The sequence below is a fragment of the Chelonia mydas genome, chromosome 5 (genome assembly GCF_015237465.2).
Source record: "Chelonia mydas isolate rCheMyd1 chromosome 5, rCheMyd1.pri.v2, whole genome shotgun sequence".
Classification (NCBI taxonomy): Eukaryota; Metazoa; Chordata; order Testudines; family Cheloniidae; genus Chelonia; species Chelonia mydas.
The window spans coordinates 32,712,107-32,730,521 of NC_051245.2; the positions used below are offsets into that span (position 1 = coordinate 32,712,107).

General features: G+C 38.8%; 1 protein-coding gene across 1 annotated transcript in view; it reads left to right on the forward strand.

Moving 5' to 3' along the window:
• ITGA2 (integrin subunit alpha 2) overlaps positions 1-18,103 on the forward strand; it is an 85,539-nt gene extending 67,436 nt beyond the window's left edge. The window contains exons 24-30 of the mRNA XM_037902784.2: positions 1,230-1,332; positions 2,239-2,349; positions 3,333-3,437; positions 4,269-4,382; positions 7,194-7,283; positions 13,674-13,790; positions 15,009-18,103. Of these exons, the coding sequence (XP_037758712.1) occupies positions 1,230-1,332; positions 2,239-2,349; positions 3,333-3,437; positions 4,269-4,382; positions 7,194-7,283; positions 13,674-13,790; positions 15,009-15,098 (730 nt within the window). The 3' untranslated portion in view covers positions 15,099-18,103. The remainder of the gene's footprint in view (positions 1-1,229; positions 1,333-2,238; positions 2,350-3,332; positions 3,438-4,268; positions 4,383-7,193; positions 7,284-13,673; positions 13,791-15,008) is intronic.
• The last annotated feature ends 312 nt before the right edge of the window (positions 18,104-18,415 follow it).

An 18,415-nucleotide genomic window follows, 5' to 3' on the forward strand; every position in this document is an offset into this window, starting at 1 on the left:
ATAAACTTAAACTGATAGAAAAAAACAGCAATCACTCCAAACTCAACTTTTGAGGTGAAAGGTGGCATCTGCTTAAAAGTGCACAGCAACAGTGAATTTGAGGGTAGTTCTACATGTATGGTGGCATGTAGAATACAGATACTGCATTCCCAGCTAGCACAGATATAAGTAGCAGTGTAAACGCTGAGGCACTGTTTAAGTGAGTAGAGTGCCCGACGCACCTGAACCCTCACGTAATACTTTACACAGCTCTCTATGCACCCTAGCCGTGCCTCCCATGTCTACGCTGATTTGTTCCACAGTTGGAGCGTTTCCCTGCCTCAGTAAGAGAATCTGACAGCAGGGAACGACAGGCAGAGGGGAGGCAGCAGGAAAAGTCTCCAGTCTTCTACTGCAGTTGGAAAAGACTTCAGAGGTCTCCCTTGCCAGAGCCTTCTCCCGCCACAGTGAAAGACTCCAGCAATGGGAAGATGCCAGAGCCTTTCACTGGTGCGTGTAGCTACATGCTGCAGGGAGTGTGGACGCAGCCTGCCTTTCACTACAGCGTGTAACCACATGTACCTTACACACTATTGCAAGTATAGGCCAGTTTAGACAAGGTCTGAGATATTAATTTTAGAATAATTTGTCCCATAAATACAGTGTTTAACAGCCCCAATTTTGCAAAAACTATTACAATATCTTGAAAGACCCAGATGTGACACCTCACCAAGTGTGCCAATTCCTACGTCCCAACAGCAAGATGAATACATGAGTTTTTTCCCAAAATGCTGACCAGCTGTCTTTCTTTGTACCATTCCATGACAGATATTTTCTTCTAAAACACCTCTATTCTGTAGAGAAATTAGTGTTAAAATGTATGCAACTCTTCATCTGTTATCTTTTCAATAATCATAATTTCCAAAAATCTCTGAATAAAAACATTTATTTTTTGTTTACAGCAGCAATAATATACTCCTTGTTTAATGTGTATATTTTAACAAATTTTTACCACTTCATGGTATTGCTGTGCTGCACTACATTTCAAATCCTCTTCGAGATTTGGGCTCCAATAAGAAGTTTCCTGTTTCTTAAACAACTTTTTAACATTAAACTAAAAACAAGGGTACAAATAATTTGAATCTCTTCTTATTACACTTCTGTACTCTGATTCACTGATTTATAATGAACCAAAAAGCATCCAATTACAGAGCTGCCAAATAAAAATCTGTTTTATGGTTGATTACCAGGCTTACCAGCATAAATTTCTATGAAGTATATTCTGATCGTAATATTCCTTCCACTGTGAATAATTTTGAAGAGATTGGTCCTGCATTCAATTTTTCAGTGAAGGTTAGTAAACATTTCTGGGGATGAGACAAGATCTTGCCTTTCCATCTATAGTCTGTACCCAAAGAGCAGACAAAAAGATGGTCCTTGGTATGTTTCACTTTGCTGCTGTATGAATTTGGTCAATGAGGAAAATGATTCTAAATAGCTGAAGGATGAATGCTTCACCACCATAATGCACAACCTTCACTTGCTTAAAGGTAAGATTCCCATTTAGTGATGGGCAGTCTTATGTACGTTTGGTTCTCCAGTTGCTCACATTAGCCCAGATCTTGCAAAGACTTACGTATGTGTTAACAGTGAAGTCAGTCTATCAGTTCCTCTGCAGACAGAAATCAATGGGACTACTCACAGCACATAAAGTTAAGCACATTCATAAGTCTTTGCAGGATTTGGGCCATTGAAAGAAGACACAATGATTTCTTTAGTTTGGCTAAGGGCTAAGTATTCAGAGTAATGTTCAAGGAGGTACATGACCAAGTCTGATTATTGATAACTGTATTGGTTATGTAACTCTGGAAAAAGTTTAGCTGCAAATATGCAACATGGCAGAAACCTAAATTTAATGGTAACAACTGTGGGAATGTAAATGTAACCTATCTTGTAGGTTATTGGCTGCAACAAAATATTTGCTTTTCCAGAAGTGTTTTATGCAACTAATGAGTTTTTTGTTTTGAAAGCAGCCAGGTATTCAAAATTATATGGTATAAATTATTTTACATGAATGCTAGTATAATGCAATTACTGCCCAGTTAGAGATAAGTATAGGTATAGGAAAAAATATTGAAGTGAAACCAGTTCAGAGTTTTAATCAGTCTTAGAGCATTCTGATGTTCTTGGTATAGCTCAATAATTTGTTTGTATCCAGTTATAGCTAAATAAATTAATAACTAGCTATTTTCTATTTAGATTACAACGGGAAGCATTCCAGTAAAGGTGGCTTCTGTAAAAATCCATTTTCCACAGTTGACTAAAGGAAACAATCCTCTGATGTATCTAACTGCACTGGATACAGATCAGGTGAAGAACTAAACTACATCAATTACAAACTGTAACTTGTGTAATAAATGTGATGTAGACTCATTAGAATAATGGTATAAGAGCTGAGACCTAGGAACAGACTGTCAACAAGCAGTCATGGTGTGATGACCTGAGACTGCATTTTAATGTTTGTATTGATGTTGTCTCCATTCACTGGTAAAGTGGCTCCCACATCCTGACAATAGGGAATCTCCGCCCTTTCTTTCTTTTCAGTCCTAGTTGATAGGAGGAAGAGGTAGGATGCTTCAATGGTTGGGGCACTAACCTAGGATATAGGAGCCTGAATTCATGTCCCTGCTCTGCCACAGGCTTCCAACATGGCCTTGGGCAAGTCACTTTGTTGATCAATTTCCTATCTGTAAAAATGGGGATAATAGTATTGCCTAGTGTACCTGTCAAGGACTGGTGGAAAAAACGACATGTGATCACATAATTAAAGTCTGTAACATAATGAATTAAGTGATTTCCAAATGGGAGTTATTCCACTGATTTTAATGGGACCAGGATCTCAACTTAAATGTTTAACCAACAGTTAGCCCCATGTCTGGGACTAGTTTTAAGCATGTGGAGTTGTTAAGATTGCCAGGAATGGAACAGGCTCCTTCATTATTCTCCATTCAGAACTTACTCAGAATATTGCCTTCAGGGAAACTCACCTTATCTGACTGCACTTCCTTTATGTATGTTAAGAAAAACCAGGGTCCAATATTAGTGCAGACAATGTTTTCAAAGTATTTCACACCTTACACATAAGTCAAAGGTCATGTACTTCTCAGTTCGTAAAATTTGGTAAACATAAGCTATTTTTTTAGAATTACCAAAACATTTTAAATCAATTTAATTCTGAATTGTAAAGGAAATTAATACATTATCAGTATTTTCCAAAAAGCATTCAGTATTTTACACACACACAAAATCACCATTATGCTTCCACCAAGCATAATTCTGCATTTTCTTTTTAGGCTCAAGGTGTCAGTTGTGATGCAAAGATTAATCCTTTGCAAATAGGAAAAACATCTTATTCTGCATCTTTCAAGGAAGAAAACTTCAAGGCTGCAAAAGAACTAGTAAGGAAAAGCTGTGACTATAATATCTGTGGTCCCAATCCTGCACTGTAATCCACTTAGGCAGACCTCTCTGTGCCATGCAGGCCCTGTTGGCATCAGTGGTGCTCCACACTGGCTCAGCAGTCCACCATCACAATGCAGCATAGGGGCCTATCATTGTATTGTGTTGCTGTTTCCTCCTCTTCTGTATGTATTTTTTTCTTTCTACAGCTAAAATTTCTGCACAATAACCACAGCCCATTTTCCACTACATATTACCCTGTGTCCATGCATGTATTGTGTGTGTGCAAATGGTTCTCTTTTTCACAGAACAGTCCCTAATATTACTCCTTGCAGCTCACTCAAATTCTGGTCTTTCTGCTGCTCGTGTCTGTCTAGTTCAGTTTATTTTAGGTTTTCCTACAGCGACCATCTGTCTATTAATATTGCTGCACTGTTTGGACAATTGAGATCATTAATGCTGACTAAATTAATCTAAACCTCCTCATAAATAACTATTAAAATATGCTTATAACATTAAGAAATTCTATGTGAAATGAGACTTCTTGCTGGAGGAGATCCCTCTGGGATAGGGCTGAGGTATGTTGGTGGTGAAGTATGAGTAAGCTTTCACTTACACTGTTCATACTGTATCTGCCCTATAGATAAGGAGGGGACTTTAGCATGAGTAACAAGCATTTAATTAATACATACAGAATACCTAAGTTAAGAAACTTGTTCAGCAAGGACCAAGAAGTTTAGAATTAAAACTGTGGTATTTGTTAAAGTGAATTATGCTTTTTAAAATCACGCTAATACCTCTTTTCCCCCCCACCCCCCCTTCTCTGAAAGAATTGTAAGAACACGCACTGTAATACAGTTACATGCATGCTGAAAGACCTCACACTGAAAGGAGAGTATTTTGTCAACGTGTCTACCAGAATCTGGAATGGGACCTTTGCAGCTGTAAGTATCGGGTACCTTTTGATGGGAGATGTTATACCCATGTACATCATGTTCGCTGATATTTTTGAAACTTAACACTGAAAGCGCCCCTTCCATAGCAATCCCTTCCTCTTCCTGTTGACATTGTTTTGTCTATTATCCTAAATCAAAAATTTGCAACTGAAGCTGAAACAGACACTAAGTCTGTGTAACAAACCATTTAAAATATTAAATAGAGAGACCCCCACTGAGGCATTGCAGCTACAATGGTGACACAAATCTTCCTCGATGCTGGCACATGGTGTTTGCTTTTGCAGACTGTCCTATAAGCTCAAGTAACCAGAAACTAGAGTTTCTGTAGAGCTGAAAAAGACAACACATCAGAAAAAAAAAAAAAAAAAAAGAAGCTTATACAGAGCTCTTCTTCAAGTCTGGGCCAACATGGCAACAGCAATGCAATAAATTATTGTGCAGTCATATTATATTCTGAAAAAAAAAAAAAAAGATCTTCACTTTAGAACTGCAGCAAACCTTTATTCAGGCTTGTCAGGATTTTTTTTATTATTTTTTGCAATTTTGAGGATTAATATTTATTTTACATTTTTTTTTCCAATTTGTATCTATTTTTATTTTTAAGATTTTTATTACATTATTTTAACCTATTCAGCAGTGGGGTGGCCTTCCCTATGGCCAGGGGCTTGTCGTCCTCCTCGCAGCCCTGGCCAGGGGGGTCTCTTATCTGCCTCACCAGCACCGCAGCCTTCCCCACACCTTGTGCCTACGGGGACTGGGTGTCACTGGACCTGCAGCAGTGCAAGGAGCCCTCTGCAACCTTGCTGTCATGGCCCCTCTCACTAATTCCTATGTCAGCAGGGCAGCAGACGGCTCCCTGAGCTGGTGCATGGCCTGTGACACCCATTCCCTGAAGGTGCAAAGTGCAGGGGGAAGGCTGCATCCATCCATTACCGATGGATATTTTATTCATCGATTTCAGTGCATCAGCTGACATCAACATTTACAGATATCTATGGATTTTAATCAAATCCTGCCACACTTGTCTATATTGCATTCATTCTAATCATTTCAAAGTACCAAAAGCCCAGAACTTAATGCTATTGTTAGTGTTGCCAATTTTTTTCTTCAGAAAAGGTGTGTACGTTCAGTACAAAGATTAAAAAAAACAAACAAAAGGTTTTTATAAGGGTCACTTGTCAAAGAAAAACAGATCCCAGATTGAATTTTACAGTATGCTTAAAATATCGTTTAAATACTAACCCTGACTATCACATCTTAAACTCCCACATGTCCTCCAAGACATAACACTAATCGTGAAGAAATGATTAGCCCTCTGAAATGAAACAATGTCTGCTTCTCAGCTAGGCAACCAACCAAAACGCTTCTAACACTCTGGGTTTGTTTGCAGTGTCAGGCACATGACGTACTGTCTGTGTTCTGTCTGCCAAGTCTTGTGACCGGGTATTGAAATTTACAAGCAGGATTCTTGTAAACGTCAATACTTAAACCATTTAAAAAAAAAGCCCTCAGGTCAGACTGATAGTGTAATAGGCTTATGAGAGTGTGTGAATCAAGAATCTGCCTGCCTTGATAGTGTCCTTTTTACGACTATATTTATTTTTTTGATGAGCTGAACCAAGAATACTTGGATGTTGTTTTAGATATACGAAAGGTCAGAATAAAAGCGGGTAAATGGCTGTGCCTTGATAGAGCAGGAGAGGTAGCAGGTAATGCTGGCTTCTCTCTAGCAGAAAAAAATCTGTTACAATTTTCCCTATCCTCTCCTGGCCACGTATCCTCCATTTGATTGTCAGTACTCCAGCGTGAACAGCCTTTTATAGATGGCAATGCACCCCCATAATCCTTGTCATTTAGAATGACAGGCATTTGGTGCGAAAAGGATGAAGGGTATGCATGCATCTGTAAAGCAGGGAAGAGAAAAGAGTGTGTGCTGAGGAGTCGACAATCGACTAGAAAACGATGATTCAGGAGATAAAAGGACCAAATATTTATCCCATCTGGGATAGCTTCTCCAGTTCTGCATGCAGTGGTTGGAGTTCTGACCACATTCCTCTAATAACACCCATTCCTACAGCACTCTTTTTTTAGACTGATATCCCTGTACTGTTGGTCGCATGTGGAAAATGTCACATGGAACACAATCATACTGAACTGGTAATGTTTGAACTCCTGCGCAGGCTCTGCTGAGATTAGAAATAGTAATGGAAGGAGATGGAATCTCTAGGTCAGGCACAAGAATACTTTTTAAAAGTATTCCATTTTTACCTTTTTCAATCCCGAAAGAGTGAGGAGGATCAGATGCTGAGGGGTGGGGAAGAATAGATAGTGCTAGAAAAAAGTAAAGGGAAGAAAAGCAGAGAAAAGTTGGATAGAGAGACAGAGGAAAAGAAAGGGAAAAGCACACTCTCATTTTATACTTCTTTTAAAGGCCAGAGCTATGTCCCTGTCCTGTGCTATATTGCCTTTCCATTTCTCCCATTCCCTCTGATTCTCTGGCCACCTTCATAGCTAAACAGCAGCAAAAGTTTTCAAACAATGACAGATATTTCAGTATCATCTTTTCTTTGAACTGTATGATGAAAATAGGGTTTTTTTAGATAAAGTCTTAATTATTAACAGTAAGCATAGCAAGGTTGAAGTCTGCATTACTGGCATATTTATGCATTATTTTCCAGTTTTCGTAATACTAATATTCTTCAGCTGTAGAGTATCATTCACTTAAGGAGAATTATTTTAAAACATCTTCATTATAGGAATGCTTGATTAGACGTTTACAAGTTTATTTTTCTATTGCAGTCAACTTTCCAGATGTTACAGCTGACAGCAGATGCAGAACTTGATACACATAACCCAGAATTATTTGTAATTGGAGAGAATACCCTAACTGTGAGTGTTGTTCAATGGAAGTGTTTCCTTTCTTTATATTTTACTATGTCTAAAGGCTAATATTTGATTTTTAATGTCCCTGAGAGGTGTGTGACAGGCCACAGAAAATCTGCTCATTTGCTTGAATATGTTAAGTTGGTTTTATTCACTTGTCTGGTTTTAGAGTTGTTGAAAATGTGTCCATTTCAGCTGGCTGGTGTTTCTACAAACGCTGTTTGTTTAATTTATGTGAGCTTGCACACCTGAGTTTTGTTGTGAATGAACTCCGAAACTACCAGCAAAACTTGGTAGAAACCTCTGAGTTTCAACTCATTTCATGTAAAAAATGTCAAATTTTGCATAGATTTTACCATAAAACAATAAAGTAACCTGGATTCATGAACTTTAGGAAATCTTTCATCAAAACTCAGATGAGTTTTAAGTTCTATTTGCAAAGGTGCATTTTGGTATAATTGTGAATATTTGCACAGTTCTGATGATGACCAAAATCACGTCTACATTGTAACATGTTGCACAGTATACTCCAATTTAGAATGGATGTAATATGGACATATTTAATAATCTTGATGTTCTAGTGACTTTTATCTTAAATACTCTCTGTTGTACACACTGCAATGGTTTAGAATGTTTCCTCCCAAGGATTTCATTCACTAAAATGTAAATTTAAATAGTGTTGGGGGAAAATGCTTTGTTACAATACCCTTGCAGTAGAAACAATAACATCTCCTTCCCTTGGTCTGGGTATGGGTTGACATTACTTCACCTGCAATACTGGTTTTGTATTTCTTTTAGAGAACTTCCTAGCCCATCTGATCCAAAAAGTAGATCTATTTCAAGGCCTTTGGGGATTGAAATGCAACTCAAGAAACAAGCTAATAAGGGAGTCAACTTGGTGATGATGATGTGCATCAGCACCCAGTTTCAGCTAATGGAAAATCCAATTAAATGTGTACTAGGGCAGTTATTGACTGACCTATCTCCAAGTGGAAATAAGGCCAAAGCACAGTACTACTTTTGTCATCAATGTTCCCATGAAACATTGCACTTTGTAAAGAGATTCTAAATGGGTCCATTTGTACTCAGCATATGTTCAGTTCAGGGCGAGCTGCTGAAAAGGAGAGAAAGTATATTTGTAGGTTTGAAGAATTTCACAATATCCCCAAAACAGTAGATGCCAGTGTTTGGACTAGCTCAGGGGTGGACAACCTGTGGCTCCAGATCCGCATGCGGCTCTTCAGAGGTTAATATGTGGCTCCTTCCATCAGCGCTGACTCCAGGGCTGGAGCTACAGATGTTAACTTCCAGTGTGCCGGGGGCTGCTCACTGCTCAACCCCCTGCTCTGCCTGAGGCCCTGCCCCCACTCCACCCCTTCCCCTGAGCCTGCCATGCCCTTGCACCTCCCCCTCCCCCACAGACCCTTCTGCCCATGCAAAACAGCTGATTGCAGCAGGCAGGAGGTGCTGACTGTCAGGGCTGCGACCAGGCAGGAGGCACTGGGGGCTGGAGGGTGGGAGCTGATGTGGGGGCTGCTGATGTATTACTGTGGCTCTTTGGCAATGTACATCAGTAAATTCTGGCTCCTTCTCAGGCTCAGGTTGGCCACCCCTGGACTAGCATGATACCTGGAGTGTCCTAGATTTTTTTATATATATATAAATACTATTTATATAAAATGTCTTTCTCTTTTGTTGATACCCTAATTTAATTCTTATACATTAATTACACCAGCAAAACAAGGTCATGAAACTGATTGTAGAAAATGTTGTTTGTGATTTAAGAAATTAATCCTACATGAATGTAAGTTTCTTGTGTATCTACAGTAGGGCTGTCAATTAATCACAGTTAACTCACGTGATTAACTCAAAAAAATTAATCACAATTAAAAATAATCGTGATTAATCGCAATTTTAATCATACTGTTAAACAATAGAATACCAATTGAAATATTTTGGATGTTTTTCTACATTTTCATATGTATTGTATTCTGTGTTGTAATTGAAATCATAGTATATATTCTTGATTACAAACATTTGCACTGTAAAAGATAAAAGAAATAGTATTTTTCAATTAACCTCATACAAGTACTGTAGTGCAATCTCTGTGTGGCGAAAATGCAACTTACAAATGTAGATTTTTTTATTTATTTATTATTTTTTTTTTTTTGGTTACATATGCCTTCAAAACCAAAACAATGTAAAACTTCAGAGCCTACAAGTCCACTCAGTCCTACTTCTTCAGCCAATCTCTGTAAATTTGTTTACATTTACAGGGGATAATGCTGCCCTCCTTCTTATTTACAGTGTCACCAGAAAGTGAGAACAGGCATAGAACAGGCATTTGCATGGCATTTTGTAGCCAGCATTGCAAGGTATTTACAAGCCAGATATGCTAAACATTTGTATGCCCCTTTATGCTTCAGCCACCATTCCAGAGGACATGCTTCCATGCTGATGACGCTCATTTAAAAAAAATGCATTAATTAAATTTGTGACTGAACTCCTTCGGGGAGAATTGTATGTCCCCTGCTGTTTTAACCACATTCTGCCATATATTTCATGGTATAGCAGTCTCGGATGATGACTCAGCATGTTGTTCATTTTAAGAACACTTTCACTGCAGATTTGACAAAAAGCAAAGAAGGTATCAATGTGAGATTTTGAAAGATAGCTACAGCACTCGACCCAAGATTTAAGAATCTAAAGTGCCGTCCAAAATCCGAGAGGGATGAGGTATGGAGCATGCTTTTAAAAATCTTAAGAGCAACACTGCGATGAGGAAACTACAGAACCCGAAGCACCAAAAAAGAAAATCAACCTTCTGCTGGTGGCATCTGACGCAGATGATGAAAATGAACATGCATTGGTCTGTGCTGCTTTGGATTGTTATCGAGCAGAACCTGTTACCAGCATGGATGCATCTCCCCTGGAATGGTGGTTAAAGCATGAAGGGACATATGAATCTTTAGCACATCTGGCACGTAAATATCTTGCGATGCCAGCTAGAACAGTGCCATGAGAATGCCTGTTCTCATTTTCAGGTGACATTGTAAACAGGAAGTGGGCAGCATTATCTCCTGCAAAAATGTAAACAAACTTGATTGGCTGAACAAGAAGTAGGACTGAGTGGACTTGCAGACTCTAAAGCTTTACATTGTTTTATTTTTGAATGCAGTTATTTTTTGTACATAATTCTACATTTGAAAGTTCAACTTTCATGATAAAGAGATTGCACTACAGTACTCGTATTAGGTGAATTGAAAAATACTATTTTGTTTTTTACAGTGCAAGTACTTGTAATAAATATAAAGTGAGTACTATACACGTTGTATTCTGTGTTTGTAATTGAAATTAATATATTTTAAAATGTAGAAAACATCCAAAAATATTTAAATAAATGGTATTCTATTATTGTTTAACAGTGCAATTAATTGTTTTAATCACGCGATTAATCACGATTAATTTCTTTAATTGCTTCACAGCCCTAATCTACAGTAATCTTTTATATATCCTGTACTATAAAACTTTGATCCACAATTGAGTTATGAGAGGTTCAGTTACAGCAGCATGTGTTCAATAGAGAATTAGAAAAATATATATGGTGTGCAGAATGAATATTTGGAAGAGTGTATGTGTATACTCCACTTTTTAGTGATTCCACATCACCTGGAAAAAAAAAAACAACAACCCATTTCTAGTTCTTTTAGGGTGAAATCCTGGTCACACTGATTTTCAGTGGAAGTTTTGACACTGATTTGAATGGTTCATATTGCAGGTGTGATTTGGGCCATATTGTAGTGGTTGGTGGGGGGAGATATTAGTTTGCAGTATTTTTATTTCAAAGAACATTTCCTCCAAATAAACTGGACCCTCAAGTCTCCCTGCCACCAGAGGTTTGTATGTAAATTCAGGTTTTCTCCATCTCTTTCCCTCACTTCTCAAATTTTCCCCTTTCCACATCAGATGGTAGCATGCCTGGCTGCGAATCCCTTACCAAATAATTTAAAAATCTTTGGATTTTTTTGATGAGATATTTTGTTGAGATATTTAAGGTATCTTATGGCCCCTTACTCCCTTGTGCCACACTGCAAGCTGGGCCACAGTTTGTCCCTTAGAGAATGCCATTTGCATGTAGTGACTTTTCAAAGTGTAGATCTGCTTTTTCAAAGGAGGCAGCTTCAGCGTTATTTTAATATCCGTAATCGTACCAGCCAGCCATCACATACAAGCAGCTTTTCCCCATTGCAAATTAGAGAAGCTTGTTTTCAGCATAAATGAATTGAACGTTGTCCCTGAATAATTGGGTGGAGAAGCTTTTCAGATGTACTTGTATGAAAAATCTTCAGATTTTTTCCAGTTAGAAAGCACTGCCAGTTGAGAACAAAGTACAGAAAGTTTACGTGCTAAAATCATTATTGTGGCTGTTCAGTTATAAAATGCATGAAGATTGTTGCAGTGAAATGGATACACGTAGCCACACCTAACACAATAACAGGGTTCCAGTGGTAACGTCTTAAATCATTGACGTGTCCGCGTGGCTTTCCCAGAAAGCTTGAGACTAAATTCTACCAGGCAAAGCTGAGAGCAAGCAACCCTGAAAAAATGCAATGCTGTAGTTTATCAGGTTTCACAGCAAGCAAAACCTGTTCCCATTATAACTCTTTATAAACATTAACTACTCGCACATGAAAATTAAAATGTGCCTCCAAAAAGTTTAAAGTTCCTGACACTTGCAAGTAGTATTAACCAAATGTGAAGTTTATAAACCTTAGACTAATAGGTCTATAACAGCAATTGTAAATATCCATCCAAATTTATAATCAGACTTAACCCATGCACAACTAACTAGTTCCTTGGTAGCTGTAACCTGGAAACGAGTTAATTTCCAGCTATTTTGGGGGCTCTGGTATTCAGATAGTAGGAGATCGTCTGACCAGTGAGAAACATGGCAGTGTCTGGGAACTCAAGGGAAGAACAGATCCTAGCACAATTCCACCTTTTCTGTCCTTCCAACTTGACCCATCTCCTCTTGCTGCTGCTTCCTCAGGCTAAGAACTGGTAGTGGAAACCTGGCTAACATTAAGGGCAGGGAAGAACTAGTACAGATCTTAGAGTAGTTCCAAGTAGCTGTTAAGACCTGAAGGCAAAGACCAGGAAGCCATCTGCCTGCTGGGATGGGAGGATAATGTGTGGACTTTCATGTGTATGAATCATAGAATATCAGGGTTGGAAGGGATCTCAGGAGGTCATCTAGTCCAACCCCCTGCTCAAAGCAGGACCAATCCCCAACTAAATCGTCCTAGCCAGGGCTTTGTCAAGCCTGACCTTAAAAACTTCTAAGGAAGGAGATTCCACCGCCTCCCTAGGTAACACATTCCAGTGTTTCACCACCCTCCTAGTGAAAATTTTTTTCCTAATATCCAACCTAAACCTCCCACACTGCAACTTGAGACCATTACTCCTCGTTCTGTCATCTGCTACCGCTGAGAACAGTCTAAATCCATCCTCTTTGGAACCTCCGTTCAGGTAGTTGAAAGCAGCTATCAAATCCCCCCTCATTCTTCTCTTCTGCAGACTAAATAATCCCAGTTCCCTCAGCCTCTCCTCATAAGTCATGTGTTCCAGTCCCCTAATCATTTTTGTTGCCCTCTGCTGGATGTTTTCCATTTTTAACACATCCTTCTTGTAGTGTGGGGCCCAAAACTGGACACAGTACTCCAGATGTAGCCTCACCAATGTCGAATAGGGGGGAACGATCACGTCCCTCGATCTGCTGGCAGTGCCCCTATTTATACATCACAAAATGCCATTGACCTTCTTGGCAACAACGGCACACTGAGCAAATAATGTTGCCGCCTTGTGTACTACTGGCTACTACTCTCAGTTTGGACTAGTTCTCTTTTAGCTGAAGTAGCAGAGGCTTTTGTTTTGTGAAGATGGAGGACCAGCACCATCCCAGTCCTAGTCCCAGCCCCAAGTCTTTGTGGGTATATGTGATTTATCTAGCAGTGGTCTCTGTCTGCAGTGCGTAGATTCACTGCAGAAGGATTCTCGTTAAAGGAAGGAGAAGGAGGTGATGAAGACGAGATTACTCTTCGTCTTTGGTCTGTGGGCTCTGCATAGACCACCATCTTATGTGTTCGTATGGCACCTAGAACAATGGTGCCATCATCTGTAGCTGAGGTGTCTATGTACCACAATGCAAATATCTATTTATAACAATCGGAAATCGCTATTAACACCAGCAAATCAGACAATAATTCTGGTGCAGCCCTCCAGCCTTTTGCCAGGGAATCTCTACAGCTGTTCCAGCGAAATAAAAGATGGGGATTAGAAAAACTTCTTTAATATTGTTAATGTTGATACACAACAAATAAAACTGTCTGCTTTCAGATCCCAGTGACAATAATGAAGCCTGAGGAGAAAGCGGAGGTACCAGTCGGAGTTGTGATAGGAAGTATACTGGCAGGACTCCTATTGCTGTTAGCATTGGTTGCTGTTTTATGGAAGGTGAGTAGATATTTATATCTGTAAAAGTAACCAACGGAAGTTCCTGCCTGAATACAAGGCTATAAACCAAGGCTATAAACTTAGGAATTACTGTGTAATCATGTCGAACAATCATTTATCTGCAACCTGGGGAGAAAAATATTTTTATTAGTATTGTACCTTCCATGTGAGGATCTCAAAGTACGTAACAAGGGATCCTTACAGCAGCCCTGGGAATTATGGAAAATTATAATACATTTAATAGACAAGGAAACTGGTGCAGGGAACGGTTAAGCATTGACTTCCTATATAACCATGGCACCTCGGTTTCTGATATGCTGTCAGCCTGCCTCCATGACTCTCAAGCTGTGCTCTGCACATACCTCCAATGTTCCAAGGGGGCAGGCTGGGCAGCAGGAGGGATGGGGGTGGACTTTGGGGAAAGATGGGAAAATGAACAAGGATATGCAAGAGGCAGGCAGGGTGAGTGGAAGATGGACAAAGGAAGAGGCTTGTGGGGGTAGGGAGTGGAGGGACTAAGGAGAAGCAGGGTGTCTGGTTTTGGGAAAGGCAACAGATTGTCTCTGCACCAAAGCATTGGTGTTTAAAGGGCTCCCTGGGGAGCTCTTCTAGATCCTATGCTTCGGCATAAAGACACTTGGCTGCACAGCTCTGCTGCTTTGGCACTTGATCGCACCAAGCAGCAGCTCTTTTTTTAAATATGATTTGTGTTTGGCGCTACACAGCATCGCAACTTGAACCTGAAGGTTGGGGTGAGGTGAGTGGAGACATGTCGCCTGCCTTAGAGAATTTTCTTCCATTGTGTGGTTTTTTTTTTTTTTTTTTTTTTTTTTTTTTGAAGAAGCTACTGTGTGAGTCAAGAATCAGGTTTAAATTAACAGCTTGCTAATGAGAGCTGGTAGGGAAATGAGAGTTTTCTACCACCAAAAAGTATTGATGAAAGTGGGAAAAAAAATGCTTTCATAAAAACATTTTTTTTTTTGAGGAGGAAGGTTGCCAAAAAAACCCAGTTTACAACCTGAAAATTCTAGATAAACTAATTTTTGAGAAAAAACAGAAGTTTTCATCAAAAAAGTTCTGACAGAAAAATTTATCAGCTGAGAAAGGTACTTTTAAATGGCAATGTGGCAATCTTCTAATCCTAGTACCTTTCATTACCGGGCAGTACAAAATAGACAATATGCATAGCTGACAAACTATTTTCCAAACTTCTTGCAGCTTGGCTTCTTCAAGAGAAAATATGAAAAAATGACAAAGGATGTAGAAGATATTGATGAAATTACAGAACTCACAAAGGACAAAGATTGAAGACAACAGTGATAGGAATACAGAACTAACCCTCTGAGCCACAAACAATGGCTGTGGTCCAATCAGATCTTCAGCTGGAGTGCCTTAAAGTTCAGTAACTCTTAAACTTGTTTTTTAATGAATGAAAATGCTTTTTTATGGATGAAAATATTTTACAGATTCTTCTGTATTGCAAGAGTAACTGCAGGTCAGTTTTTTTTTTTTTCCACAAATGATTTATAGTATATTTTCTTGTATATTTTTTTCCTTGCAAGCAAATTAGCCCTTGGATCGGGAAGGTCTGGCGTATACAGTAACACCTTTTGGCAGAAATCCCGCTCCTGTTCCACAAAGAGCAAAATAAGAGTAACTTTTTTCAGATTGTTTTGGAACAATATCAATCCAAGTTAATAGGCTCCTGGTAAAAATGACTTTTTCTACTAAGTGATCTAGATGAAATCATTGCAGGATGAATATTGATACAGGACATGGAAGAGAAAAGCTCAGTTTGCTGCTTATTAGCTTAATTTGATTGCCTTGGAGAACTGACTCACATTTCCCATCAAATCTGAGTCTTAACTAATCCATAACATTACAGGTTGTATATATTATAAAATGGGCAATGCATCCTGATTTGGGAATGAAGATTCCAGACTATGCCCTAATATAGGATGTCTGGATGGGTATACCATACCGAAGTACACCACCATATTCCTTTCACTAAGGTGACAAAAATTAAATTTTTACGGTGTATGGCATTTGGAAAGTACTTCTGAATGAGACGTGTTCCTGCCTTAGTGCTGCGTTGAATGTTTTGTCTCTTTTTTTAAAGGCAGAAGATCTGAATTTGAAAACTCATTGTGACTTGCTGTCATTACTAGGTGCTACTCTGACAGTTTTCAAATTCTCAGCAATACTCCGATGGATTTAAATTTTACTTCTCTGCATGCTTGTCTTGTGGTGTTCACTATCTAACAAGGGAGAAAACAGGCCTATATTTATTATTATTAAAAATACCTTTAAATTTACGTGCCATTTTTCTGTAGCCCAAAGAGCAAAACTGAACTGAAAACTTTTATTTGGATTCATAATCCCTACTCATGGCAGTAATCCCACAGATTATGGGCATGAGTAAGAAGATGCAAGATTTTGCCTTAGTTCACTAGCTGGCAATAAGGCAGGAGTGAAAGAAAGTGTCTGGTGTATTATAGGGGCACAGGAAAAGCTAAGTAATGTGCAGCTAGTGTGACAAAGAACAGTGGAAAATCTGTTCTATATTGGTGCTTGTACCACTCTCGTCGTCATAGTATCTGAGTGCCTTTCAGTGGTGCATTAAGCAGCGTGACTGTCACATGCTGTTTGTTCTTATATAGCTAAAGAACTTTTATAAGTAACTTATGTTTTGTACAATTTAAAATACTGTAGACTTTCGAAAGAAAAATTTTAAGAGTTAAACAGGAACTCTTATTCAGGTGGCCTTATGTTATGCTTTTTAATTTACATAACATTTTTCTATTTAAGTGACCTTATGTGATATACCCTTTGCTTTAAAACAAAATCTTTGAATTTTAGGTTTGAAAAGCTAAGAATCTCCATGTTAAAGAAAGAGCCCACACCAGGCTTGTGGGCTGAGATAATTGAACTTTTGGTTGCCTCACTCTCATGACAGGCAGTTAACCTCACAACAAGCACATCACCTGTTGTGATAGGCTTTTCTTTACATATTTTGGATGAGAAATAAGGTGGTGTCTGATAGACAATTATCTGAAGGGTGTAAAATTTTCAAAGGGACCTAATCCCATTTTCAAAAGACTTAGGAGTCTAAGTCCTGTTGATATTCAGTTAGCCTTTAGGCAAAGATTTTTAGAAGTACCACTCTCTTCTATGAATGTGAAAATCAATGTGACTAAGGCCCCTACATCACTTAGAGCCTTTAGAAATTTTTACCCGTAGCCTCCTAAGGGCCCAAGTCACTTTCAAAAATTGGACTTAGGCTCCTAAATCACTTACATTTTTGAAAGTTTTTACCCAAAGTCGTCTTAGTCAGTAAACAGTAGCCAGCCAAGCCACCAACTTCCCTGGCTGTCAGAGGTGCCATTTGGAATAACAGACTGAAAACAATTCAGCTATCAGGTGTGTGTGTGTTTTCTACAAGATTTTTATATTTTCATATTTTTTCTGGTGACATGTTAAGACAATCTGGATCCCCAAACTCAATTGTCTGACAGATAAAGACAGTTGCTACCAGTTGTGTTTGTGGCCAAATTGAGTTTTTAAAAATTAAGTAGTGTTCTAAACAATTCCTTAAAGAACAAACTTCTGACTTGCAGTTATAAACCCTGGGTGCATCGACTAGCATAGGCTGAAGATAAAAATTGGTCTCCTGCCTCAATTCTTTTTTTAACAACTTGAAAAAAAGAATTGCATCCATACTGTACTTGCAAAAACCTCATACATAATTAATCATGCGCATTCAAAGCCAGAGGAGGAATTTAACAATACAGTGGATGGTAAAATCTTTCATTTCTTGTGCCTTCTGGTGGTGCATGTAATGGAACCCAGGCAGGCCGCCAGTTTTCATTGTCAGTCACAAGCTGAATGTGCAGAGGAGTGTGTCCAGGGTTTTAGGTGAGTTAACTCATTGAGTAGGCAGAGAGTGATTTACATTCACTTGCCTTGACTGGGTTTTTCATTGTCCCAGGCGTTAGGATTTTTCACCTAGTCTAGAAGTAGTACTCTTCTCAAACTACAAGGAAAGCAGAGCATAAGTAGGGTTTTGCATCTGTCACTTAGCCATTTAATGTTACTAGTTTGGTGGGTTGGTTTGTTTGTGTTTGGTTGTTTTTGTTATGTGTATTTTTTATTACATAAATAGTTAGTTCCATTTTGTAAAGAGTCATTTTATTGCACTTTCGGGTGGGCATAGCCTCAGAAATAATGCTGGAAATGTGATGTATATTTTGTACTGTGTATAACAGTTTGGGGTTAAGTTTTTAAAACCTGATAAAGATAAGTTTTATCTCTAATGTGTTTTGTGGTGCTGGGCTTTGATTCTAATCTTGCTTGCAACAGCAGAAGTCAGGAGTAACTCCAGTGAAATCAAAAGAGTTACACAGTGTGAAACTGGTGCAAGATCTGCATTAGAGTGGCTGAGGTTTAGACTATATGAGTAAAGTCCTTTGTAAATCTCAAAAATTAGACCCTAGGAGACTGGACATTGCCAGTGGGGAATGTGAGATAGAGATTTAATACAAATGATCAGATTGAGGACTCAGAATGAGATTGTAAACTCTTCGGGGCAGAGACCTTCTGTTATGTGCTTGTGCAGTGATGGGCAT